The sequence below is a fragment of the Rattus rattus genome, chromosome 1, assembly GCF_011064425.1.
Source record: "Rattus rattus isolate New Zealand chromosome 1, Rrattus_CSIRO_v1, whole genome shotgun sequence".
In the NCBI taxonomy this organism is placed as follows: Eukaryota; Metazoa; Chordata; class Mammalia; order Rodentia; family Muridae; genus Rattus; species Rattus rattus.
Genome location: NC_046154.1, coordinates 250,249,775 through 250,275,699, shown reverse-complemented (window position 1 = coordinate 250,275,699; position 25,925 = coordinate 250,249,775). Strand labels below are relative to the sequence as shown.

The 25,925-nt window shown below is 48.0% G+C and overlaps 1 protein-coding gene across 1 annotated transcript in view; it reads left to right on the top strand.

Annotated features, from left to right (window-relative positions):
- The window catches only part of Enthd1 (ENTH domain containing 1), a 115,849-nt gene that overhangs the window by 53,844 nt on the left and 36,080 nt on the right, over positions 1-25,925 (top strand). The window contains exon 5 of the mRNA XM_032890885.1: positions 2,670-2,796. Coding sequence (XP_032746776.1) covers positions 2,670-2,796 — 127 coding nt within the window. The remainder of the gene's footprint in view (positions 1-2,669; positions 2,797-25,925) is intronic.

The following is a 25,925-nucleotide window of genomic DNA, read 5'->3' as shown; positions in this document are numbered from 1 at the left end:
AAGAGCAGGGAGAGCAGACAGGGAGGGAAAGCAGAGGGGAGAGAACAGTATTATTAGCAAGCACAGTGAGCAAGGTTCAGAGAGCCCTTGTCTCAAGAGAATAAGGCATGGAGTGAAAGAAGAGATCCTTCCCGATCCTCCCGTCTTCAGATGCTTGTGTGTGGGCACATGCTCTTGCACACATGCACTCGTGTGTACACACACACACATATGCACACACAAACACACACACGAAACTCAGTGGAAATATGAGTTCAGTATGTAAAAGTGTACATTTCTCTTTATGGTTAAATGGCATTCCACTGTCTGGAGGGAGCACCATTCACCATTCTCCTACCAAAGCTTACTCCAGGTTTTGTCAATCATGAATAAAACAGCCAGGAACATTTATGTGATGGAATAAGCCAGACTTGGATATATGTGTGTAGACTTTTGTCATTGAGAGCTGGGGAAGCTTTGTGTCTTTATAAGACACAATTCCTAAAATATAGAATGGAATTAATGCACTTTTGCTCATTTGGGGCTTTTCTTCTGCGATGGTATTTTTCCTCTGAGATGATGATGATGAGTTTAATGTGTGCAGAATCCAACAGGTAACCATGGATACTCTGTGTTTGCATCATCTTTGATATCCTTCGCATGGAAGAAAGGACACGCAGATAGACACACGGCAGAAGAGATTGTTACAGGCTTGAGTTGGAGGCATGTCAGTCTAAGATCATGCCACTCCTTATCGACATGCTAAAGGGAAAAAAGCATACGATAATTCACTTGATAGAGCAATGCATCCGATACATGCGGTGGGCAAACAGTATGAATAGTCACTCCAGCAAATGTGGACAGTGAAGAAGTGCTGGGGGAGATGTTGTCAGCCCTGAGGTACACACCGGCAATATCAGAATGGCTGAAAGGGAAACAGTGACAGTCCCTGGGCCAGTGAGGATGTGGAGGAGTCAGACTACCCCTGTTTTGCTGGTAGGATTTTCAGAAGGTGAAGTCACCCTAGAAAACAGCTTGACTGTGTCTTATTGAACACATGGGCTAGAAAGAGGGCTTGTTTAGAGTACTTCCTGCTCTTGCAGAGTTACCCAGGCTTGGTTCTCAACAGCCACATGGCAGCTCATAACCACCTATAACTCCAGTTCCAAGGGATCCCATAACCTCTTCTGGCCGTTATGGGCACCAGGGATATACATGGTGCATAGAAACACATGCAGGCAAAACAGTGGTACACAATAAATAAATATTAAAAAAAGAAAAACAGGGGGTTGGGGATTTAGCTCAGTGGTAGAGCGCTTGCCTAGCAAGCACAAGGCCCTGGGTTCAGTCCTCAGCTCCGGAAAAAAAAAAGAAAAAGAAAAAGAGCAACTGAATGTGTGTCTCTGGTGAACATGTTTGGTTAATCCCAGTACTCGGGAGGCAGGTGGATCTCTGTGAGTTCTAGGCCAGCCAGGGCTGCATAGTGAGATGCTGTCTCAAAAACACCAAAACCTGAATATATGACATCCACCCCTATACCTCAAAAATGGCACCCCTGGTCATCTCATAGATACGGAAATCCACTTATACAAAAATTTGTACTCAGAAATTTTATTTCTAACAAGATATCCAAATCTAACAAGATACCAGACACACTTGAAAGAGTTAAATTCCAGTATCTGGGGTACACCTCCCCAGCGACAGGAGGAACTTTCCGTGTACACGATGACCTGGGTAGATCTCCAGGAACTGTGCTGGATGAAAAGAGCCAATTCTAAAGGGTCACACACTGTGCCATTCATTTACATAACACGCTTTAAAGGTCAACATTATTGACAGGCCGAACAGATCCACAGGACCCAGGGATAGGTTTGCTTTGTTTTCTGACTGAATTCATGTCAGATCCCAAGCATGATATCCTAGTCAGGATTACTATTGCTGTGATGAAACACCATGACCAAAAGCAACTTGGTCATTTGGGGAGGAAAGGGTTTATGTCACTCACAATTCTGTATAATACTTCATTATCAAAAGCAGCGAGGGCAGGAACTCAAGCAGGGCAGGAACCTGGAGGCAAGAGATGATGAAGAGGCCATCAAGTGGTGCTGCTTACTGGTTTGCTCAGCTTTTTTTCTTATAGAGCCCAGGACCACACCACCCACAATGGGCTGGGCCCTTCATCATCAATCACTAAGTAAGAAAATGCCCAGGCGTTAGTGGTGCACGCTTTTAATCCTGGCACTTAGGGGGCAGAAGCAGGTGAATCCCCGAGTTCCCCACCAGGCTGGTCTACAGCATGAGTTCCAGGATAGCCAGTGCTACACAGAGAAATCCTGTCTGGAACCCTCCAGCCACCCCACTGCCCTACAAATGCCCTACACGGTTGCCTACAGCCAGAACTTATGAGAGCATCTTTTTAATTAAGGCTCCCTCCTCTTCAGTGACTGTAACTTGTGTCACGTTAACATAAAACTAGCTAGCACACGTTGAGTTTTCTTTTGATAATGTGTCTAGGTGTGTGCACATGAGTGCACCGGGGCCCCTGGATCTGGAGTGACAGACAGGAAGTTGTAAGCCATTGGTGTACATGCTGGAACCCAGCTCCAGTCTTTTCAAGGGCATCATGACCGACCCATATCTCTGGTGCAGCCTTGTTTCTCAGAGAATGTATCCTCTCTTGTTTCTGTCAGGACCTGACATTGTTGTACTCATATGAGCAGCAGAAGCCACCTTTGCCAAGGTTACCTCCTCCTCTTACCTCCCCTACTTCCTGGCTGTCAGAAGGGGAAGCGGAAGTCTGCAACCTCTGGGACACAGGTAACTTGGTTACAGATGACATTTTCTTCACGATGCTCTAGAAGGGAAGGCTACAAAAATATAAGATTTGATTGTGAACTATATCAACAGTTGGCTTTGTTTATCATTGGTCATCAGGGGCAGGACTAGCATGATAGACACAGCCCATGCATGGCCTTTGACTCTCACCTGCTTCTGGGATTCTTATTTCTTTCTCTTCTTTTTTAACTTTGTTTAAAACTTAATTACAAGCCTTACACTTTTTTTGAAAGCCTTAACGAGCAGAACTAATTTTCTGTTCTTAAAAATGATTTATTTTTTTATTGTTATAAGTGTTTTGTCTGCATGTATGTCTGTGTACCACGTGTGCCTTGTGCTATGGGGGGCAGAAGAGGGTGTTAGATCCTGATGTCTGGTGTTATAGACAGCTGTGAGCCACCATATGGGTGCTGAGTATTGAGCCCAGGTCCTCTGAAGAGCAGCCCCCTCTCCAGCCCAATTTTAGCGTGTTTTTTAGCGAACTTGTTCCTGATGAAGTTTAATGAATGAGATCCTTCCAAAGCAGGCATTAAGGGGAACTGTGAACATTGGTGCATAATGAACAGCACCAATCAACCCCACAGCCTACTCAGCCATCTCCTGAATCATTAGCTCTAGAAAAGGGCACAGCAGAAAGCTGGGTGGGGTGCCTCACCTTTGCAATCCTGGAGAGACAGAGTGGCTACAAACTCCAAGCCAGCCTCACCTAAGCCAGCCTGGACTACAGTATAAGACCCTGTCTCAAAAACCTTGGGGGGAAAGGGCACGGGATAAATTACACAAAATTACACCAAAGTCACCTCCAGTAAATGACAATGTTGAGCCCCACCTGGGCTCTCCTGTTGTCAGGATCCCCTGGGGTCTGGCTTTGGTTGAACCTCTCCCCCCGCCCCCCCGTCACTGATCTGCATAAAGTCTCAACTTTAGTACACTTTGGGGCTGAAGACAGGGCCCAGGCCTCAAGGCACTCGTGCTAAGTGCACACTGTATACCCAGCTGCATCCTGCTTGCAGTAGGCTCCTCCTCTAGGTTGGTCAGCCACAGGGGTGACCAATCTGTCACCAAGATAGGAGTGGGACATCCTGAGTACCTCTAAGCAGTGCCTCATCTGTCTTTTGCTTTCTAGCTCCTGGCTGTCCTCTCCTTCCTTACAGAGGTAGTTCCTCACAGTTCAGTTTCTCTCGTTCCCTCTTCTTGGACCTTACACCTCAGAGTCTCTCCTTATACAGATCTGCAACACCCAAAATTGAAAAACCACAGTGTTAGTGTAGACTTGCTGTACAAGAACAAGAACTATTTATATATAGTTCCTATAGACTCTTGTGAGAACTAAAAGAATGATTTTAATAAACACAACAAAAACTTGAGGTTGTATGAGATGGCATTAGCTTAGAGAATTGTTGTAAATGGCTATAACCCAGGGACAGCTTTCTTGGCATTTAACTCTGTCTGTCTGTCTGTTTTTGAGACAGTGTTTCACTATGTGTAGCCTTGCCTTGCCTAGAGCTCACAGCTTGCCATTCCATGCTATCCTGGGACGACTCACAGAGAACCACCTCCCTCCACCTCCTAGGTGCTGAGCTTGGGGTGGAGAACCACCACATCTGCCTTCCTTAGGGCCACATCTGCCTGTTCTTACAGGGCCTTTAAAGCAAACAGCTCAAATCTGAAAGCTTGAAGGAAGGGCCATGGGGAAAACTCTTCTTGTAGTCTAACATCGCCTAACATTTTTTTCCTCCTAACATTTCAAATATAGACTTTCTTTTTGGGAGCAGCTTTAGATTCACAGCAGAACTCAGTGGAAAGTGCAAAGTCTCTGTGCTCCTGTGCAAAACACACATGGCTTGTCACTATTCACACTAGCATTGACACCGTGGTCACTCTAAGACTGTAGTGTTGTCCCATTTCATTCATGATGTGGGTATGAACATGTGACAAACATACACTATTACCATACAGTGTGGCCTCATTGTCCCAGGGTCCCTCTGTGCTCTACTACTCACCCCTGCCTCCCCCAGTGCTGGCAGCCACTGACCTCTTTACTGCTGTGTTGCTTTCCCTTTCTTAGACTGTCGTAGCATTGGAATCATGTATGAGGAGCCCCTTTTGATTGGCTTCCAGCTGGGCGTGGTGGTGCACCCCTTGAATTCCAGCACCTGGGAGTTAGAGATAGATAGATCTCTGTGAGTTCAAGGCCAGCCTGGTTTAAAAAGCAAGTTTCGGGGCAGCCAGAGCTACATGGAGAAACCTTTTCTTGAAAAAAGAAAGAAAAGGGAAGGAAAAAAGGAGGAAGGGAGGGAGGGAGGGAGAGAGGAAGGAAGGAGGAGGGAGGGGAGAGGGGAGGAGAGGGGGAGGGAGGGGAGAGAGGGAGGGGAGGGAGGGAGGGAGGAGGGAGGGAGGGACGGAGGGAGGGAGGGAGAGAGAGGGAGGGAGGGAGGGAGAGGGGGGGAGGGAGAGGGAGGGAGGGAGAGGGAGGGAGGGAGGGAGAGAAGAGGGGAGAGAGGGAGGAGGGAGGGAGGGACGGAGGGAGGGGAGAGGGAGGGAGGGAGGGGGGAGGGAGGGAGAGAGGGAGGGAGGGAGGGAGGAGGGAGGGAGGGAGGGAGGAGGGACGGAGGGAGGGGAGGGAGAGGAGGGAGGGGAGGGAGGGGGGAGGGAGGAGGAGATAGGCTTCTTTGAGGTTGTGACCTGTCTTGAAAGTTCTTCTCATGGCTGGATCATTCCTTTCTTCTGAGTGCAGAATAAGATATCTCAGTTTAGGGTCACACCCACTGTAGGACAGACACTTTGGTTGCTTTTGGTTCTGCACTACAAAGTAAGCAGCCAACGTGGGCTTTTGTGTGCATATATACTTTCCCTCCAACACTTTAACACAAGTAGAGTAGAGTACAGCTGAGAATCAGAGACCACCCTGAAGAGAAGCTGCAGAACATGCTACAGGAGGAAATGCCTCCACTGGTGTTCTTAGCCAGAACCCATGTCAGGCAGAGGGGCTCTTCCTGCTATTTTTAATATGTGTGTGTGTGGTATGTGTGTGTGGTATACATGTGTGTATGGTGTGTGTGTATGGTATGTGTGGTGTGTGTGTTTGTGTGTGTGTGTGTGTGTGTGTGTGTGTGTGTGTTGTGCTCACCATTGCAGCAGGGCGGTGTCTTGAGTATGTGTGTGTGTGTGTGTGGTGTGGTGTGTGTGTGTGTGTGTGTGTGTGTGTGTGTATGTGTGTGTGTTCATGTGTGGGCATGTATGTTTAAGTATATGTACCTCCCATATGTGGAAGAGGCTTGAAGCTGATGTCAGGTGTCTTTCTCAGTGGGTGTCCACTTTCTTTACTGAGGCGGGGTCTCTCACTGAACCCAGAGCTCACCAATTCCCACTTGCCCTGGGCTGTGGTCTCTGCCACCCGAGTGTTAGCATTGCAGATGGCTCCATGCCTCCTCGGCTTCTATTTGCAGCAAGCACTTTATCCACTGAGCCGTCTCTCCAGACCCTTTTCCTATTTTTAAGGCTTTCTTTTCTGCAGCCTTTCCCTGGCTTGCTAAAATGCAGATCCTAGCATTTCACTTCCCAGCTCCACAACTGTCAACAGCTCTCTGCTGCCAGGGAGATAAGTCTAAGTTTTTCATATTGTCATATGAAATTTCCATAGTTTGATCCCAGCCAATTGTTCGGGTCCCCTTACCCCAAGCAGCCAGAACTCACAGGCTCTGCGACATCCCGTGTGTAGTCCCTTCTCTTTAGACTTGTCTTTATTCCAGGGTAACATGCTGGTCTAAATTTTGTGGTGTAAATACCATTTATTATGTTCGTGGATCCTCTGGGTCAGGAATTAGGACAAGGCACAGTGGGATGGCTCGCCACTCCCATGATGGATAGGTCTCTGAGCCTCAGCTGAGGAGCTCAAAGGCCAGGGTGGGAATCTTCTGAAGGCTCGCTCGCTCATGTGTCTGACTGTTGCTGCTGGCTATACACTGGGGGGCCTCAGTTCCTCTCCACATGAGCCCATTTAAGTGGTCTTTCCATATGGGCTAGTGAGAGCTTCCTCACAGCATGGCGCCTGGGTTCCCAGGGTGAGCATATTCTGTCCAAGCAGACAGCAGAGACCCAGCAGAAGCTGTATAATCAATCTCAGAAGCCATGTCATTGTGCTTCCAGTATGTTCTGTTCATCCAGGCAGTCACAAAGTCCTGCCCAAGCTCAGGAGACAGGGGAGTAGAATAGACCCCCACCTCTCCATGGAGGGCCATACCGTAGCATTGAAAGAAAAGACCCTGGGGTGAGATGCGCGTTGGTATGCACCAGTATGTGTGTTTGGAAAATGTCAGTCAGCTTTCAGCTTTCTATCAAATTATAAACATTTGACAAAATCCTATCCAAATAGCAAGGTCCAATGAAAATGTCACAGCTGTTAGAAAATCTTTCTGTGCGCTAAGTAAGGTCTCATTTCAGTATGGTCTCACATGACTTCCCCATACTTCTGTTACAGTATTTTAAAATTTGTATTTTACTCTTTATAAATGATGCCTGCTTTATAACTACATGAGTTAGTGAGTGAACACACTCGTTAAAAACATCGGAGCACTGGAAATAAAGGCATTCCACATTCTGACTGTCTCTTATGCAACACTGTTCTCTCCACAGTATGAACAGTTAGTAATTTGGTGGGTATATTCTAGACCTTTCTCTATGTATTTGTACAATATATATTTTGAATTATATAGAGCTAATTTTATCTTGTTTAAGAACATTATTCTATATTTTCCTGAAACTACGTAAAGTTTAAGAATACCGCTATATGGAGAGGGGAGGATTGGAAAGTTTGCTCAGAGTTTTAAAGCCTTACTGATCTGTCTGAAGACCAGAGTTCAGTATACACACACATGTGCACACATACACACACACACACACACACACACACACACTCACTCACTCACTTGGTCACCCTTGAGTGTTTGTCACTAGGCAGAGATTTTTCCTAATCTCCTATAATATCTGAGTATATTGCTTATTTCCCTGCTGGTTGGCATGTTGGCGTTTGATATTTTTTACTCAGAGTTCCGGCTTTGGTGCCGAGCCGTGTGTGTGTCCTGCAGGGCGGACTGTTAGAGATGGCTTCCCTCGCTGTACCGTGTGCCCATCTTCATGTTCATCTTTGCTCTCGGTTAGCTTCTCAAACATCAGGGCCAGTCTGAGCTTGCAGTACACGAGAGCGCCATCCCTGCTCACCGTCACTAGCACTTGATATTTTCGCGCCTTATATTCTTATCACTTGTGTGAAAGTTGCATTACATAGCTGGTGTAATTGGAATATTTCCACATATTGATTGGATGTTTTTATTTCCTCCTCTGTGGCTTGCCTCTTTATATAATTAACCCATTTGTCTTGTGTATTGTTTGTTGTTCATCTGAATTGATTTCGTAGCATTACATATATATGCACATATAATTTGTGTCTGTAATTTGTGCTGCAGATCGCTTCTAGGCTGTGGCTTGTCTTTCAGCTTTCTCAGTGATGTGTTCGGAGAAGTTTAAGGAGTCTTTCCTTCAGAGCATGTGAGTGTATGCTTCACAGGGTGAAAGTGCTGTGCTGTCAGATTATAGGTGTGGCTCAGTCAGTGGAGTGCAGGCTATTCAAGTATCAGGACCTGGGTTCAGATCCCCAGAGCCTATAAAAAGCCTAGCACAACATAGACTGTCTAACATAACCCCCCAAGGAAGCATGAGAAGCCCTCTTTTGAGTTGTTAGCCAGGATTGTTCAAAAGAACCTAAAACACAAACATAGGCTACTCTGCTGTCCTTGGTTGCCCCCAGGAGGTAGAAGGTAGGCCCTGTCCCTGAGGACACCATGCACTTCAGACACACAAGCCCCAGCACCTGAGCTGGATCTGACCCGAAAGCCTCCTCCTTCAGGACTAGTTTTCATGGTGCCAGAAGGTGACGTTCAGCTTCCCAAGGAGGGTGACAACCAACAGTGTACCCAGCTGTGATGCCGACGACCACATCAACAACCAGCTGGACACAGTGGTGCTAAGGGTGAGGTAGTGACCTGCATACTGGGGCAGTAACCAACAGCTTTCTGATTGGGCTTAAGGCTGCTCAACAAGAAGGAAGTTGTGCCTGGCTCTGGAAACCTAGCCGACTACTCAAGGGAACTGAAGTCATGGATCTTGGAGGAGACCCTATAACCATCATTTTAATAAAAGAGCAGAGTCCCTAGCTAAATTAGAAATATTTATCTTCATATTTACAGATTAGTGTAGTTCTCACGCTTCATCAAGGAAATGTCTCTTTACCAAGAAGGAAACCATTGCAGAACCACAGCCAATCAAAATGCAGAGTTGTGAAGCCCAGTCCTACGCATACACCTGCAACTCAACTCCTGCACCTGAGGAGGGGTCATAACAGAAGAAGGGTCAGGAAGACTGTATGGGCCAGAGAAACAGGATGTTTGCTAGAAATATCAGAAGATATCCTACATCCATGAAGTCTCTCCAACATGGCTGCCTACACAAGACCTGAACATGGACAATACCAACAGGCGTGCTAATATGGAACGGAGAAAGCTGGTGAAGCCTCAACCTAGACAAAGAACTAAAGGCAAGCAAAGAGTGCTGAGAGCAGGAGACATCGTCTTCCTCAGGGATGAGGCCCTAATTACTTACTCAACACCAAGTGGCCATCCTGAAAACATGCATCCAAGTAACTAACATACAGACCGATCAGGTTGTATGCATATATTTAGAAGTGTGTGTGTGTGTGTGTGTGTGTGTGTGTGTGTGTGTGTGTGTGTGTGTGTATCAACAATTAAAGAAAAGAGGCCATGAATTTGAAGGAGACCAAGGGAGGGGAGGTGTTACATGGCAACATTTGGAGGGAGAAAAAGGAAGGGAGAAATGTAAGTATATTATAATCTCAAAATTATATTATTTAACAGGAAAAATGGTGTAACACATGTATTTTTATAATCATAGCTTTAGGGAAAGGAGGCAGAGACAGGCAGACCCTTCAAGCTCATTGGCCAGCCTAGCTAGTGTCCAGCCCAGCTGGGGTGTGCTCCTGGAATCCATGGTGGGAGAGGCGAGTGGTCCTGCACAAGTTGTCCTCTGAGCTCCACACACATGCCAGGGTGCGCACCACCATATGTTGTTCTAAGTATTAAAATTCATATTAAAATATAAAAGTAAGAGTGGTGAGAGATTGAGGAAAGACACTAGATATCAACCCCAGTCCTCTACACAGAAGGTCAAGAGCCCAATATGGGCCACTACACATACACACAACACTAAACACACACTCAGTAAGACTGTTGGGTGAAGTTCATGGGCTATTTTCACCCTGTTATAATTTCCATGGCTTGAGTTACGTCATCCATCTTGGTTTCAAGTATCTGTGAGAGGTTGTAGAGAGCAGCTTGGCCCACCACTTCTCTCACAGCTTAGTCCACTTCACTCATTCTCCGTGTGGTGTGGCAGAGGTGGGGCACACTCGCATGCTCAGATGTACTTGCCTGTGCATGTACACCAGGATTCCTGAGTTCTACCTTGGGCGTATTCCTTTAACTTTTCTACCTTAGTCTTTTGAGGTAGTTCTCTCACTTGACTTGGAACTTGCCATTCTGGTTCGTCTGGCTGGCCGTCGAGCCCCTTCAATACAGCTCTCTTACCTCCAGCGCTGTGCTTACAGACATATGTTGTGACAGCTGGCTTTCATGTGGGTGTGGGATCCGAACTCATGGCCTCAAGCTTACATGCCAAGCATTTACCCACCGAACCATCTCATCAGCTCCTCAGCGATTGATCAAGATTGAAGGATCTTGAAATGATTCGAACCTGTACTGGCAGTGAGTTTAACAGCTCTTCCTGCCCATCCTGACTTTGTGCAGTGACCACGACTAAACTAACACACCTTAATACTGTTCCTGTGGGTGACGACAGCACTCTTACTATTACATAAATGATGGCCAAGTGACACTATTCCTCCCCACTAAACTAAAACAGGCTTTTATTTCTGTCTCTGTGATTTGATGCAGATTTCAAAACATTCTTCTGCGTTTCTGTCCAGCTCTCTAACTTACCCTGTCAACAGATGGCTCTGATTTCCATGTTCTGATTTTGGCAACTTCAGCCCATGGCAAAAATAAAATAAGGAAGCTATTCTGACGAGGCCTTCCGGTCTGCTCCTTGCCTCTTGTCCTGGTTATATCTCTTCCCTCTCACCTGGGGTTAGACCCTTAGCCTTCATCTCCGTATGTGGTACGTGGCTATCACCCCTCGCTGCTGTGTAGCCTTCCCTGTAGATACCCGCTGTCATCAGCACCGTGTGTCATGTTTGCTTTCTGTTTTGTTTTAATTGCATGCAGGACTTGTATGATCTCACATAAATCGTCCAAGACTCCTAGATCTTGTGGACAAGAAATTCTCCAAGCCAGTTATTTTTAAGCTAGATACCGGCTCCTTGAAAACACCTAATCGTGCCAGATTGTTTCCTAAAGACCTAGTTTCTACAAGTTCCCCTGATCTTGTCATGTTTGAAAAGCCTCCAAGGTAGCGGGTGAGATGGTCTCCAGTTTGTTCTAAACTGTTTTTTTTTTTTTTTGAATGAAGTTGAGTGTGTTTTAAAGTGTGGAAGCCTTCCACACACTGACTCACCCCTGCTTCCCTGTGTGAAGCATCTGCACGTATCTTTTGGCCATTTGTCTGCTTGGTTGTTTGTGTGTTTCCTAGTTGATCTGTAGGAGTCTGTGTCGGGGTGGGAGGCTGAGCCCGCCATCATGCGTGGTTTTGCAGCTCACCGTGCTTTTACACTGCAGATGGAGCCTTGCAAAACAGAAGTTTGGAATTTTAATGAGGCAGAACATTATTCTTTATGATCTGAGTTTTTGTGTCTTCTCTAATTTGGGGCATTTCTTCCTCGTCCTGGGAGCATAGTGCTATATGGGCCAACTTTTAAAAAAGAGTTTACTTTACACAAACAAAACACTAGTACACAGTTGATGGTGGTACATAATTGAAGTAGGCATCCAGTTTTTCTCCACAGAAAAGCTGCCCAGGAATCATTAATTGAAAAGTCTGTCCTTTCCCCCAGTGAGCTGCAGGGCCATGGGTATTCTAAAGCACTGTTCACGTATCTTTTGGCATCTAGTGTTAGAGCCATCAGGTATGTGAGGACACCTGTATAGCAAACAGTTTTCATTACGCTGTGTTTATAACCATTCCTGACAGACTTTCCTTCAGCAGCAGTGACTGGCCACCCCTCTACTCTCCTGCATGAAAGCTCGTCAAGTTCCCTAAAAATTCCACTGGAGTTTTGATTGGCACAAAGTTGAATCTTTAAAGCCATTTAGAGAAATGAAGTCTTTACAACAGCAAAGTATCCCACCCACTTAATTTTAACCTTCTGCATTTAAGCTGTTTACATACAGGTGTCTTGTAGCTTTGTCTAGATTTAGTCCCGTGTGCTTAATATGCGTGTGTTTTCAGTACAAGATGGTACAATTATGATTTTTTCAACTTAAGGTCTAAAACTTCACTTTGAATTTGGAATTGCAGTCTTTTCTGGGATAGCAATCTGCCACATATTTTGGTGGTGGTGATGGCCAGAGGCTGAATGCCTGAGTCCTCAGTCAACCCTGTGATCTTATGGGGCTCTCCCTGGGGCTCAGCAGGGTTTAAGGAGGCAGGAAGCTCGGCTGTTACTGCACTGGCAGTTGGCTCTATTTTCAGTCGACAATGGCTTGATCAGCCCTACCTCATCAGGATTGCCCCAAGTCTTGAGACATACCTCTGTTTTTATGGCTCCCCTAAGAAGCTTCATTTGATAAATTTCATTTCTGTTTGTTGATGGTGAAGATGAGTGGGATTAATTTTTTGTATATTAATTATACCCTTAACTAAATTCTTAGAATTTTCCTGATTTATGTATAGATCCTTCTGAGTATATCATATTGGAAACCATATCATCTGTAAATAATGGAGACTTAGTTCTTCACTGGCAAACTTGTATGTGACTCTCCCATTCTCCCCTCCCCACACACATACACATACACATACACACATATGCACTTCACACACTGCTGGGTAACAGCATGGCCAGGGCTTCTGAGACCTGGTCCATACCTATATGAGGTTGGTGTCAACCCCAACTAATTGGAGACATTCACTGCACACTGCACACTGCACACTGCACACTGCACACTGCACATGCAGATTCCTACTGTTAATTTATCAGCAGTTTTTCTCAAGACTTATATTTCAGATTCTCTCCACTTAGCATCTATTTCCATACTACAGATTTCTCTCTTTTAAACTATCAATTTTATAAATCATTGATTTCTAAGTGTTAACCTTGAATTCCAGAGAAAAACTTCAGTTGGCCTGGTAAATTCTCTTTTCTGCTTATTTCTGGCTTTGGTTTAGCAGTGTTTTGTTCAGTAGCTAAGCACGTGTGTCTCGAGTGGCGTTAAGATTATCTTCTCTCAAACTCTCTTTGTTGTGTTTTGATGCTGGAGGTGTTTTTTTCCTTTTTATCTCCTGGATGGAGTTCTGCAGTGTGGCAAAGTCGGGAGCTGTGAGACCCAAGGGGAAACAAGTTCTCACAGTATGGTTTGTCCTCAAGACTGCAAGCGGGGATGGCACTCCCATGTGGATCCTACCTTGCTGGATCGGAAGAGGTCCATGTGAGCCAGCCTCGGCACCTCAGTGTGCAGCAGTAGCCTCCGCTCACAGCAGTTTGGGTAGTAGTGTGCATGGTCAGGAGAGCGCCCTTCATGGTAAAGAGATCACCCTGTGAGGAAATGTTTCTCTTGCTCCAGCCTCACCTACAGGGCAGTTCAAGGTCTTAGCATCCCTGCTTCTCAGCCATAGCCCAGCCAGCAGCCACTGCCTCTGATTGAACAGAGCATTTCCCCAGCTGATGTGGGAACCCCTGCCCCGCAGTAGATGTACCCCGGCAGGCCTTCATAGGGACGTGAGTGTCCTCGCCTCAAGCGCATGTCCTCAGAGTTCCAGCTACCACCCTTCTTGTCACCAATCTTCTTATCTTGTTCTTTCCAAGCCCCTGGTGAGGCCCCTGCAGTCACTGCTCACCCATTCCTGTTGGTTGATTCTTCTCCGCATCTTGCCTTTGCCCTTGCATCCTGTGAGGATGGCCTGTCTGCAGCTCTGCCTATGGGAAGAATTTTCCTGCTGAAGTTCAGGGCATTCTGAGTGGGGCTGTATTTTGACCCTTTCACTTCGGGGCAGTGGTTTGCAGGCTTCCTTAGAAACTGTCCTGTCCTTGTTCCTCCCTATAGCTGCAGTGAGGCGCTCTCCATGAACTGTGGGCACAAGATGAAGGAGCAGCAGCTGTGCTGTGGCACCTCCACCGCCAGCCTTGTGGTGCTCTCACAGGCTCTGAACTGGCTGTACCTGTGTCCTGTAGACCCCAATCTAATTTGGCAGTGGAGTGCTGCTGTGTGTATCTAGCTCTCTGCTCTATAGTCAGATAACAGTCATTTGTGGGGGGTGGGGGGAGCCACAGTTGCTTGTTGTTCTGTGGTCAGATATTTGGTCTCTTATCAGGGCCCCATCATAAGCCAGGAGTTGTTTTTTAAGTGGACAGGGATCATGGCAGAAAGAATGGGCTTGCAGCATCGCTAGAGAGGCCAACCCTTTTTTCTCCCAGGGCCTGTAAGGGGTTCCAGAGAGCATGCCTGGCTGCCTCAGGCACTTTCAGTCCTGCTGGCTCCACCAGGCTAAGTAGCTCAGCAGTCGGTGAGGTTTGTCTCGTAGCCCAGACCTGACGTAGAGCCTTGTCTTACTGTGGTCTTCACTCAGTGCAAGTAGTGACCAGTAGAACAGTGCACCATGCTCTCTGGAACCCAGACAGGCTGTAGATGGTCTGTTTCATTCTTTACGTTGGGCAACTGAAGGTACTCACAGTTTGTCTGTCACACGTGTGTGTGTGTGTGGGTGTGTGTGGGTGTGTGTGGGTGTGGGTGTGGGAGTTCACACCTAGTCCTACTCATGCAACATGGTCTCAGGCTTTCATCCCACTGTGGTTTTATAGATGCAAGGAGGCCTTCCTGGATATTAAACATCACCAGCCACTCCCTCACCACTAATGACACCTTTCCCTCCCCCCATGAGTGTTCTCTGTAGCATTCTCGGCATTCGACATACTGCATGGCTTATGAGCCTATCTAAAGGCACGTGGCCCTCAGATGTCCCAGGGAACCCGCTACTAGTACAGCACCAGGTCTGGACTCCGCTCCAAGTAATTGTAAGTGTGTGTGTTGCTTTTCCAAGCTGTATGAAATCTGCATGTTCTTTTCATGGCCAGCCTCATTGCTTAGTGCCTTTTGTCTGAGGGCTGTCATTGGATTCCTTCGTCTCTTCCAAGAAGTCCACTATGCCAATCACCAGAGCACATCAAAGCATGCCTGGGATTATGGGCTGATGGTAAGGGATACAGGATGCTATCAACATAGTAACTGTGGACTGTGGTTGGTATCAAGAATTCCAAATAAACCATTTAGAACTCACTTTTTCTTCCTGTTTTTCAAAAATATGAGAATGGATGACTCAAGTGTACAAATGGACATAAATAATCAGTGAAGGTTTTCATTGAATGAGGGAGTAGATAGGACAAACCCAGCCACCCAAGTAGAGACCGGGCAGTAACTGCTTCAGATGGAGGACTCGCAGGGCTGGATGTGATCTAATACACTGTGTTCATGTATGAAATTATCAGAGTACACAATTTAATTTATTTTAAAATGCCAATTTTCATCTCCCCTGTAGGCTGTTATCGTTGCGATGATTAAAAGAAGTGCTGAGCGATGCTGTCTTCCGAACTGTTTATGAATTTTAGCTCAAGAAGTGATCCAACCTAAATCATTTTGATGAATGTGTATGTTATAAAAATGTCATGCAAGCCCCACTGACAGTTCCAATAGGGAGAATCAAGTTCAGTGTGAACCAGGTTAACAGGCTTATCCGAATGACCATGGTCTCCCAGGGGTGCGCGTCCCAGGCTGACTTGATTTGAATGAAACACATGGCTGTTTGCTTATTATCAAGATCGAGCATGTTATTCACCCCACAAAAGTTAGGAATGCCTCCTGCTGTGTGTCAGGCATTGTGCACCCACTGAACAGCCCGTGATTAGCGAGAGCCTTGCAGGGTGGCCCTATAGTCCTGAGTTCTAGCACTTAAGAAGCAGAAGCAGGAGGGTGCCCTGATCTCCACAGCAAGTCCCAGGCCAGCCAAGGTTCCAGGTTAGGTCCTGACTCAACAAGAAACAAGGAAAGGAAACAAGCTCTCCGTCTTCCAGGAGCTCTCGGGCTAGTGGGAGATGAGAGCCGTAGTCAGAGCATATCAGATACACGGGTGTCAGGATGAGAGGACACGGTGGCAGCCAGCAGGGCACCCAGCCTCACCTTGGGAGACCAGGAAACCTTTCTGGAGGTGATGTCCAGGATGGAGCTACAAGGGTGGACAGCGAGAAAAACCATGGCTGACCAAAGCACTGCATGTGCTGCGTGTGCTGTGTGTACTGTGTGTGCTGCGTGTGCTCTGTGTGCTGTGTGTGCTGCATGTGCTGTGTCTACTGCGTGTGCTGCGTGTACTGTGTGTACTGTGTGTGCTGTGTGTGCTGCATGTGCTGTGTGTGCTGCGTGTGCTGTGTGTACTGTGTGTGCTGTGTGTGCTGCATGTGCTGTGTGTGCTGCGTGTGCGTGTGCTGTGTGTGCTGTGTGTGCTGCATGTGCTGTGTGTGCTGTGTGTGCTGTATGTGCTGTGTGTGCTGCATGTGCTGTGTGTACTGCGTGTGCTGCGTGTACTGTGTGTGCTGTGTGTGCTGCATGTGCTGTGTGTACTGCGTGTGCTGCATGTGCTGTGTGTGCTGTGTGCTGTGTCTACTGCGTGTGCTGCATGTGCTGTGTGTACTGCGTGTGCTGCATTGCTGTGTGTGCTGTGTCTACTGCATGTGCTGCATGTGCTGTGTCTACTGCGTGTGCTGCGTGTACTGTGTGTGCTGTGTGTGCTGCATGTGCTGTGTCTACTGCGTGTGCTGCGTGTGCTGCAGGCTTGGAAATGCCTTTACTTTTCATCTGCATAACAAAATTCTGAGATAACTGAGGAAAATCCACACAAAACGTTTTAATAACCTGCTCAAGGTCAAGGTCAAGATTTGGAGAGGAGAGGAGAGGAGAGATTGCCTCGGGTGAGAGGCTGGGGGTAGAGCAGGAGGGCAGGGGTCAGGGAGAGCCGGCAGCTCTGAGGAACTGGAAGCAGCTTAGGGAGGCCTTGAGACAAAGTGGGTGGCAGGATGGGTGCCAGGTGAAGCCAGAGAGTCAAGCAGGACTCTGGATAAAGGGAGCCATAGATTAGTGTCCAAACACTCCAGACAGGGAGAGAACACAATGACTAATCAGTGGCCATGGTGTTGGCCAGGATAACCATAAATCTGGATACTCCTGGGCAACATGGCATGGATGGTCAGTGTCTGATAAGCCACACTGAGGGTTTCTTCCATGGTGTCCAAAACAGTGTGGAGCCTTTCGGGTGCTTTAACGTAGGACAGGATACAGCCTGATGCCAGTGTTAGAAGAAGGCTCGTACATTGCAGAGCAAAGGTGGGCAGTTAACGGGTCAGGCAGACAACGGGGTGTGCTCCAGGTTGCATCCTGCACTGGCATCTGCTCTCTTGGAAGAGTCACCTGTCACTGCCTCCTCCCACGTGGAAGCCAGCTTGGGCACTGTGATCGCTGGCTTTGTCCCTACCTGCCACTCCTCCTCATTTGTCTGACTCCGACCTGTCTGGGTTCATCTAGGATGCCATTTCTCGCAGGAAGCCTTCTAGGCATACAGAAGGCACAGCTTGCTCCTGCTCCTCCCCAGGCTCCAGGAGCAGGCCCTGCGTCCTCACACTAGCCCACAATTCTGGGAGCACCAGGTACTCCCTTAAATGCTTCTTGATGAGTAAGTGGCATTGAAACACCCGAAGGAGAATGCAGCCACCCTTGGGGTTTTCATTCTCTGCTTTTTGCATATGCTTTAAAAGCGTCTTCAAAGAAGATCTATCACAGCTTTAAAAGGAAGGTGGCCTGCGCCACACAATGGAAGTGCTTGGAGTTCAGACTGGGTTCATTTGCCTGCTGAGTTGCCTTTTAAAGCTTCAGAGAACTTTCCCATCCCTGGGTGACACTCGATTGTTGTCTGGCTACGGTTCTGTGTGAGAGGAAGGACTGCACAAGCACAGTGAATTGGAGAAAGTGTCCAGAGCACAGCGAGGGTGTGTGCCAGGGCCTTGGCCAGACCCCGTATCATCCACTGAGTTCTTCCTTTCAGTCTGCTGTGAGAACCCCTGAGCTGTCCCTGCTGTGGCAGGTGCCCAGAGATGTCGCATCAGTGGTCCTGCCCCCCTGCCCACCGCAGCCACCAAACAGAACCAGTTCCTAGATGTGGGGCGGGCACTGAAGTCAGCAGGGCTAGAAGGGCTGAAAGTAGACAGGAACAGCATCACTGTATCCTGAGGGACGGTGTTCATGTTGAGTAGCACAGGCCCTTCAGAGGCCGAGAGAGGCTCTTGCTAATGCTTAAGCGGTAGGCATGGTGTTTTCAAGCCGACTGTTAGTATGCAAAGGGGATAGCTGTGTTTTTCGATGTTTCAAGATAACCTTCAATCTCCTTGGTTATTCTGCGAGTTTATCCATCTTCAACGCACATCAGGTTAGGGTTTCCCTTCCTCCCCCAACCTCCCCAAGGAGGCTTGGCCCTCTGGCTCTGCAGGGGGGATGAATACCTGCTCCCTGGTGTCAGGCATTTCTTCAGTGTGGCCTCTGGTGAGAGGAATCTCATGCCATTGTCCTAGGATTGCCTCTGTCTGCCTGCATCCACTGACCTGGTCTAAGTTGGCAGGCCATGAAGGTCCATCCTCTCCTCACCCCCTCGTGAGGCTCTGTCAGTTACACCATCCCCTCTGCTCACTTTCCAACCCCAGATGCTGCTCCTATATCTACTGTGCAGACTCTGAGTGGCTGACTCAGGGGCCCCCTCCCCCTCCCTTCCCTTCTACCAGTGTGAAGTTTCTTCTCGAGCACTCTGTCCTGATCTTCTGAAGAGGGCCAGTGAGGTGGGCACAGGCCTTACCTGCAAATCTGGCTGAAATCCTCTTGGCCCTGGGAGTAAAAAACAGCACAGGGCAGGGGTGGGGTGGGGGTGCTTCTAAGCCGTGTTCACTACTGAATGCTCACTCACTGCCTGGAGCAGCAGTTAGCCAGTCGGCTGAAAGATGCTGGTCGCTCGTCCTTAAGGTTGCTGAGGCTTCTGTGGCTTTGCCCTGGACAGGGCTTAGGTCCAAGCCCACATCCCCACCCCTACCCCGCTTAGGCTGCTTGACCTCAGCTCAGTCTGGGTTGGGAGCTCACTGCTGGGAACACTTTGCAGAAGCCACACCAGTCTATTTCCTCAGAGCCTTCTCTGCCACTAACCTGGCTTGTGTTTTTCTTTGTTGTATCAGTGCCAGGGGCTAAACCTAGAGCCTTGCACGTACCAGGCAAGTGTTCTACCACTGAGCTACATCCCCAGCCCTGTCTGTTATTAATTGAAGACTTCCATCTGTAGACCCAGCATGCATCTGACTGGGCAGTGGTGACTTTATACAGGTGGCCGTGCTTGGGGGATTCAGCGTTATATGGAGCTGTGGGACAGAGACCACATGATAATAGTTGCCCATTCTTCTGCCTTCGTGTCCCCAGTTCCTAGCACATACTGGACCCCCAGGGGTTGCTGTTGGGGTGTCTGGTGAGTGCAGAACTGATGAGAAGAGACAGAGACAGAAGCTTGAGGGTGACCAGAGGGCTAAGACAGACGGGGACTCAGAGCAGGGGTGTTCGGGCTCATCAGATCCTACTCAGCGAAACTAAATGACTTACTAATTGAGGAACTGTTTATCAGTGAGCAGCATGGTAAGAGCTACCCTCGGGCTCGCACACTAAATTAAAGCCAACACCCAGCGATTGTTCCCTTTCTGCAGACAAAAACCAGAATAGCTATCAACTAGATATCAGTTGCAAAATAGATGTAAAGTTCCAGAAGGAAAGATTGGGAAACTAGATTTTAATTCAACAAATAGCCCCTGGATTCCTGCCATATGTCAGGTGCTGTGCTGGGCATGGCTGTACAGCAGACCTTGCATATCCCCTAGATGCTTCCATTCTGGCTAAGGTAGCAGACAGTAAACAGAGAAAGTACTTACACTTGTGGTTCATGGAATGAGGAAAGCAGACCCTGAGCTTTGTCAGTCTGCGGTGCCTTGTGCAAGAGTGCCTTTCCCCAGAGCAATGGATGGGGAGTGGAATAGGACAGTGGAGAGGCACGTTCTGTTTGTGTTATTCTTCTCTCATATATTACACTCCAACGGCAGTTTTCCCTCCTTTTCCCCCCCACACATCCCCTCTCCCCCAGATCCACTCCTCTGTTCCCATTCAATAAAAAGAGCAGGCGTCCCAGGGTTTTCAACCACATGCATTACAATAAGATCAGGCACAAACCCTTGTATCAGGGAAGGACAGGGCAGTAGGAGGAAAAGGGTCCCGAGTGCAGCCAAAGAGTCAGAGACACCCCGACTCCCACAGGAACACTAAGTTGCCCAACCATAATGTGTATGCAGAGGACCTAGTGCAGACCCACATGGATCTGTGATTGTCGCTTCAGTCTCTGTGAGCTCCTATGACCCTGCTTACTAGTTAATTCTGTGAGTCTCGTTCTCATGGCGTCCTTCTGCATAAAGGAAACAGCTTGGAGGCCCAGGAGGAAAAGGTTAATTTTTCCTTAGGTTACTAGGAGCCACATGGCTGGAATGTAGCACAGGAAGTGGGTGATGTGACAAGATGATTTAATCCTCAGCCCAGGAGGCAGGGGAGTGTGTGGAGTGGAATGCTGGGAGAGCAGGAGCAGAGGCACCTGTGCCTATCACTGCAGCCGTGGTCGGGCAGAGCCAGTGGCTGTGGAGAAAAGGAGGCAGGTATTCTGAGCTCTGTCAAGATTTCCGATGTGTGTGTGTCAGAGGGTTGACAGTGATGATCTTACTTTGCAGCCTTTGGAAAGTAAGGGTGGGACAGTGCCATTTACTGAGACAGAGGGGCAGCAGGGGAGGGGCTGCCTGGGGACAGCGAGTTAGTGCATCAGCCGTTCTCTGGGAGGACTGACTGTAATGGAAGCACTGGGACAACTATGCCAGCATGCAGGCAGGCGGTTGTCAGGGTTTCTAACTCTGCTCCCTATGGCAATTGTATGCTGTACATTTAAGAAGTCTGATTTTTCCATTACACTGAATGCAGGCCATTGCCAGACATGCCCAGCCTTTTTAATAAAATTCTTTGAGGAAAAAAACCCTAGTAGTTGACCTCTGACCTCCTTGCTGATTACAGTTCATGTTCAAGCTGTTGCTCCATTTTTCAAGCTGGCAGTTTTAGCAAATGTGAGTGTTCCCTGGATATTCATCCTGGTGCTGCTGTCTTCCGCAGAGCAGAATGAGCACGCTTCAGTCATTGTACTAGACACCACAGGACCAGCTCAAAGGGAAAGCCTATTTAGGATCACAGCGTTGGTGGTGGCAGTCCATGGTCAGTTGGCTCTGCTGGTTCGGGGCCTGTGGTAGGAGAGCACCTTATTATGGTGGGATCATGTGGAGGAACGGAATCTCTCACCCTCATGGTCAGGAAGCAAACGAGAGGAAGAGGAGGGTGAGTCCCACAGTCTTCTTCAAGGCTATGCCCCAGACACCTGAAGGTCTCCTATCAAGCTCTGCCTCTTAAAGACGCCATCACCTCTTAATAATTCTGCTCTGAGGACATGCCTTTAACATCCGGGCCTTTGTGAGACACTTAGCATCTCACTGTGGCCAAGAACAAAGCTGTGTTCACAGTGAACTTATCTCTGGTATGTGGTTTGTTTTTTCCTGTGGCGAGTGTCCGTAGGTAACACAGTAGCACACTGTCCCTCTCCAGAACCTCTCTAGATAAATCTAGACTCCCTTGTGTTACTGGACCAGCATGCGGTGTGGCAATGCTATAGGCAGAGGGCTGCAGCATTTACAAACCTCTACGAGCAAAGGTGGTGGTAACGGAGCTTGACTGGCTCTCGCCATGGTCAGCTTTCAAGGGAGTGGGGATCAGGAAGGGACTTTGCTTCCAGGCAGGTGTGGATTTAGTTACCTTAGGAAAGAAACCTCGGGGAGGAGTCCTCCATACTTAATGCCCATTGTCAGTCCCTTGTCACCCTGCAAAGCTTAGCTACTCATAACATCTCAACCACAGAACTGTGGCAGTTCTTCGCTGATCACACCCTTACTGCCGTCCGTCTGTCTGTTGTGGAGCCTGGTCACTCCTGCCAGGACTGTTATGGTGTCTCCTTTCGTGCTCTACCCCCATGAGCCTTACGTCTGTCTACCATCTTGTCACATACCCTTCAGAACAGCCTTCCTGGTGTCTCATGGTTCCAGCAGTGAGCACCACGCTGCTGCAGGCCTTCCTATCGTTCAGGCAGATGAGCGAAGAGAGGCAAGGGTGAGAGAAGATGTTTATGCATGGTTAGGGGCCGGAGGAAAATTGTAAGGGCAAAATGAAGAGCTGAGAGCTGAGCCATGATTAGAGCGTTAGCTGCAAATGTAAGTAAATCCAAGACAGGTCCTCCCAAGGTGACTGCCGACCCCAGCCCCGCAGCCAGATCTAAGCCGAGATCCAGGAGCAAAGGTAGACACTGGACCTCAGAGTGAGTGGCACGTGCCTGTAAGCCCAGCGCTGGCAGAGAAAGGCAAGGGTGATGGGTAAGACAGGAGGATTCTGAGAAGTCGCTGGCCAATCAGTCATTCCAATGTGGCAAGCTTCTGGTTCCCTGAGAGCTCGTTTTCAAAAATAAGGTGGAAAGCGATTTTTAAAAAAAGCACCTGGCATCAACTCTGACTCCACATGTGCATGCATTGGCGAACTCCCAGGGGCACATGTGTGTACCACTCGTGCACATAAGCTCAGAATCAGTAAATGAGGAATGGCCAGGGAGATGTGAAAGTAACCAGGTAAAACTTCAGAAAGGAAATGGAAAACTCAGCAGGTCTGGCAGGGTCAGGCAACACTTAGCATCGAACCCAAGGGAGAACTCAGACTCAGGTGTGGATCTGGAAGGAGCCAGGATGCAGCAGAGGCCAAGGAGGTGGGTGAAAGTTAAGACACAATAAATAGTGAGTCTCAGTAGAGTCAAGGAGAGGTTACAGAAAGAGAGGCAGCGCTGGAAGATGGCGGCAGACCACGTTTCCAGAGCTGTGAAAGACACAGGAAGTGCAGTGCGTCTGAAGGACGCTAAGTAACCGGGGACACTGCAGACAAAAGGAGACAAAAGACAAGAGCGGAGCGTGGCTTCTAGGAAGCCAGACATGGAGCAGCCTGTTCTGCAGCTGTTCTGGACACCGTAGCACAAGTATCGTCTGGGGCAGAGGAAATCCCTGTTCCCTAGGAAGCACAGTCATGGTTACAGAATGAGGAGAGGAGTTTGAAATGGACAAGAGCCAAGTTACCCATAGACCCTCAGGAACTTGTCCCCTGACTTTCAGGAAGAAGGGGGTTAGTCCAGAAGGATGATCTGAGATACAGAAAATTGATAAAGAGTTAGTAAGTCTAAACGCTGTTCACAACAATGAGGACATCTGAGACAGCTGAGTGTCAGCTTCTGAGCAAGGAGGCCATGTGTGCCTGGAAGTGATGCTAGGTGTGCACTGTGCAAATGGAAGGCAAACAAGATCGGGTGAGGTCTCCAGGTCTAAGTGGACCAGACCCATGAATTCTCCAACATGGACACCAACAAGAACAACAGCATCTTCCTGGGAGGGGAGGCCTTGCTGGAACATTTGAGATTCTCAGGAAGTACCTCCCTAGAGCAGAACCCATCGTGCCTGGCATTAGGAAGAAGGCAGAAAGGCCAGGCTGCAGAACTTCCTGATTGCTGAACGATGATTGGAGCATGTAGCCGCAAATGTAAATAAATCTAAGGCTGGTCCTCCTTAGGTGACTGCTGACCCCAGTATCGCAGCCAGAGCTAAGCTGTGAGCTTAGATCCTCTGCCACTTAGAAGGCCGGTTAGAAAGATACTCAGCACATGCCTGTGAATCACATGATGAAAAGGTAATTAAAAACAAAATTGATATCAGTTGAAAAATAATTATAACACCTAATTTGCGCTGTTAGAATGAGAACTAATCTGTCAAGTAACCATGGCATGCAACTGCCTCAGGACCCTAAGGACCCAGAAGGAGGGTTCATATGGGAGCTTTATATACCCCCAGCCTACATATGTATATTAGGATGGTAAAATGGGACTCCTTCGGCCTATCTGATTTTGCTTTAGGTGATAATAATAAAGTAGAACCAGATGTCAAGTCTCTGTATGGAAGTTTCTTTTAAAAAATGGATGAAAGCAGACCCTAAGACTCTTGAAACACACACCTACACACCACACACACACATGCACACAGAGAGAGAGAGAGAGAGAGAGAGAGAGGGAGGGAGAGAGAAGAAGAGAGAAAAAAAAGAGAAAGAAAAGGAGGAAAGAGAGAGAGAGAGGACAGAGACTGATTACAGAGGTGCAGTGTGGTGGAAGAGGATCCATGAAGAGGCAGTGGGAAAGCTGATGTCACACTGAGTGTCATCTCCCCCCCAGCCCCCCCCCAGGCTGTTGTCATCACGACGGGTCTACTTGGAGAGCAGACACATCTCCAGGAGATGCCTAGACTAGTGACATCTACCTCAGGCTTCAGCAGAACCCCTGACTCATGTCAGCAGTGGGTGGACTATCATTGCTTGACCCAACCTTGTGAGAGGCTTTCAAGCATGGGGTGGTGGCCCCAGGCTAGGAACCTGACTCATGCTGGATGGTTACAGTCAGGATCCACCTGGGAGAGAGGGACAAGGTGGCTTTAGTGGTGAGCCTCTGTGGTCTGGTGAATGGGGCTGGCCTGTGCCCTGGAGTTGGTCAGAGCATGGACTACACCCATGTGAGTCGGGTGTGGGAGAAGGGGGTATTATCATGGCTACCTTGAGTCTTGTCTTGGAGGATAGAGAAAGGCACCTAAATTCAGAGAGGATGGTGCCACCTACAATTAGCTTTTCAAACCCAAGCTTCAGAGTCAACTGTGACTCATGTCCTCTCATGTCACCTTTGTCTCCAAACTGGGGATACATCTAGAGTCATATCACTGCTGGTATCTGATCCTGTCACCACCATGATCTCTGCGAGTTACTGTAGCAGCCTTGTGAGCTGGCTTCTCCCTATAACCTTTCTTCTCCTACTCTTTTTCCTACTTAGTCACCCTGCTACAGCTCTCAAGCGTATCAAGCATTTGTAGGGACTTTTTTTCTCTCTCTAGAACATTCTAGACTCCTCTAGTGCTCATGCTCAACCTGGGTGGAGTTCCCTCTGATCATCCTACATGAAATAGTAACATGGTCCCCACCAGCCTGCTCACTCTCTGGCTCTGCCCCTGAATGGCTTTATTTTCCTGCACAGGATTTATCACTGTCTGACTAGCTAAATATAAATCCTTGTTTAATTATTCATTCCCCTCCCCCACCGTGTAATCTAAGTTCTGGGGGGCGGGGTACAGGCTGAAGCCTGTACATCCTTTTGTGCACTGTCATATTTTTAGTTCCTAGAATAGTGTGTGACACAGCACCTAATAAATATCATTTGAATGAGTGAGTGTACAAAATGAAAGGAGCAGAGGGGCTGGGTGGGGCTCGTCAATCTTAAATGTCACAGAAATGTCCTGAGACAGGACTGAAAATTTTCCGCTGGATTCAGCAATGGACAGGCCAGTGCTGGCCACCCAGGGGCAGCTCCAGGAGAGGAGAGGAGAGCCTTGCTACGGTGTTATGAGGAGCCAAACAGCAACAGAAGAAGTGGATTTAATGCAAAAAATGTATTGTTGCCAGTTGTTTGGGTGATGGAGCAAGAGAAAGGAAAACTGAAATGGCAGACGGGGCCTAGGAGAAATATTTAAAGTAGAAGTGACTAGCTGAAAAGAGAGAACCCTCACGTGATCCAGCAGTCACACCTCTGGGAACCTTTTCAAAAGAAGTGAGATC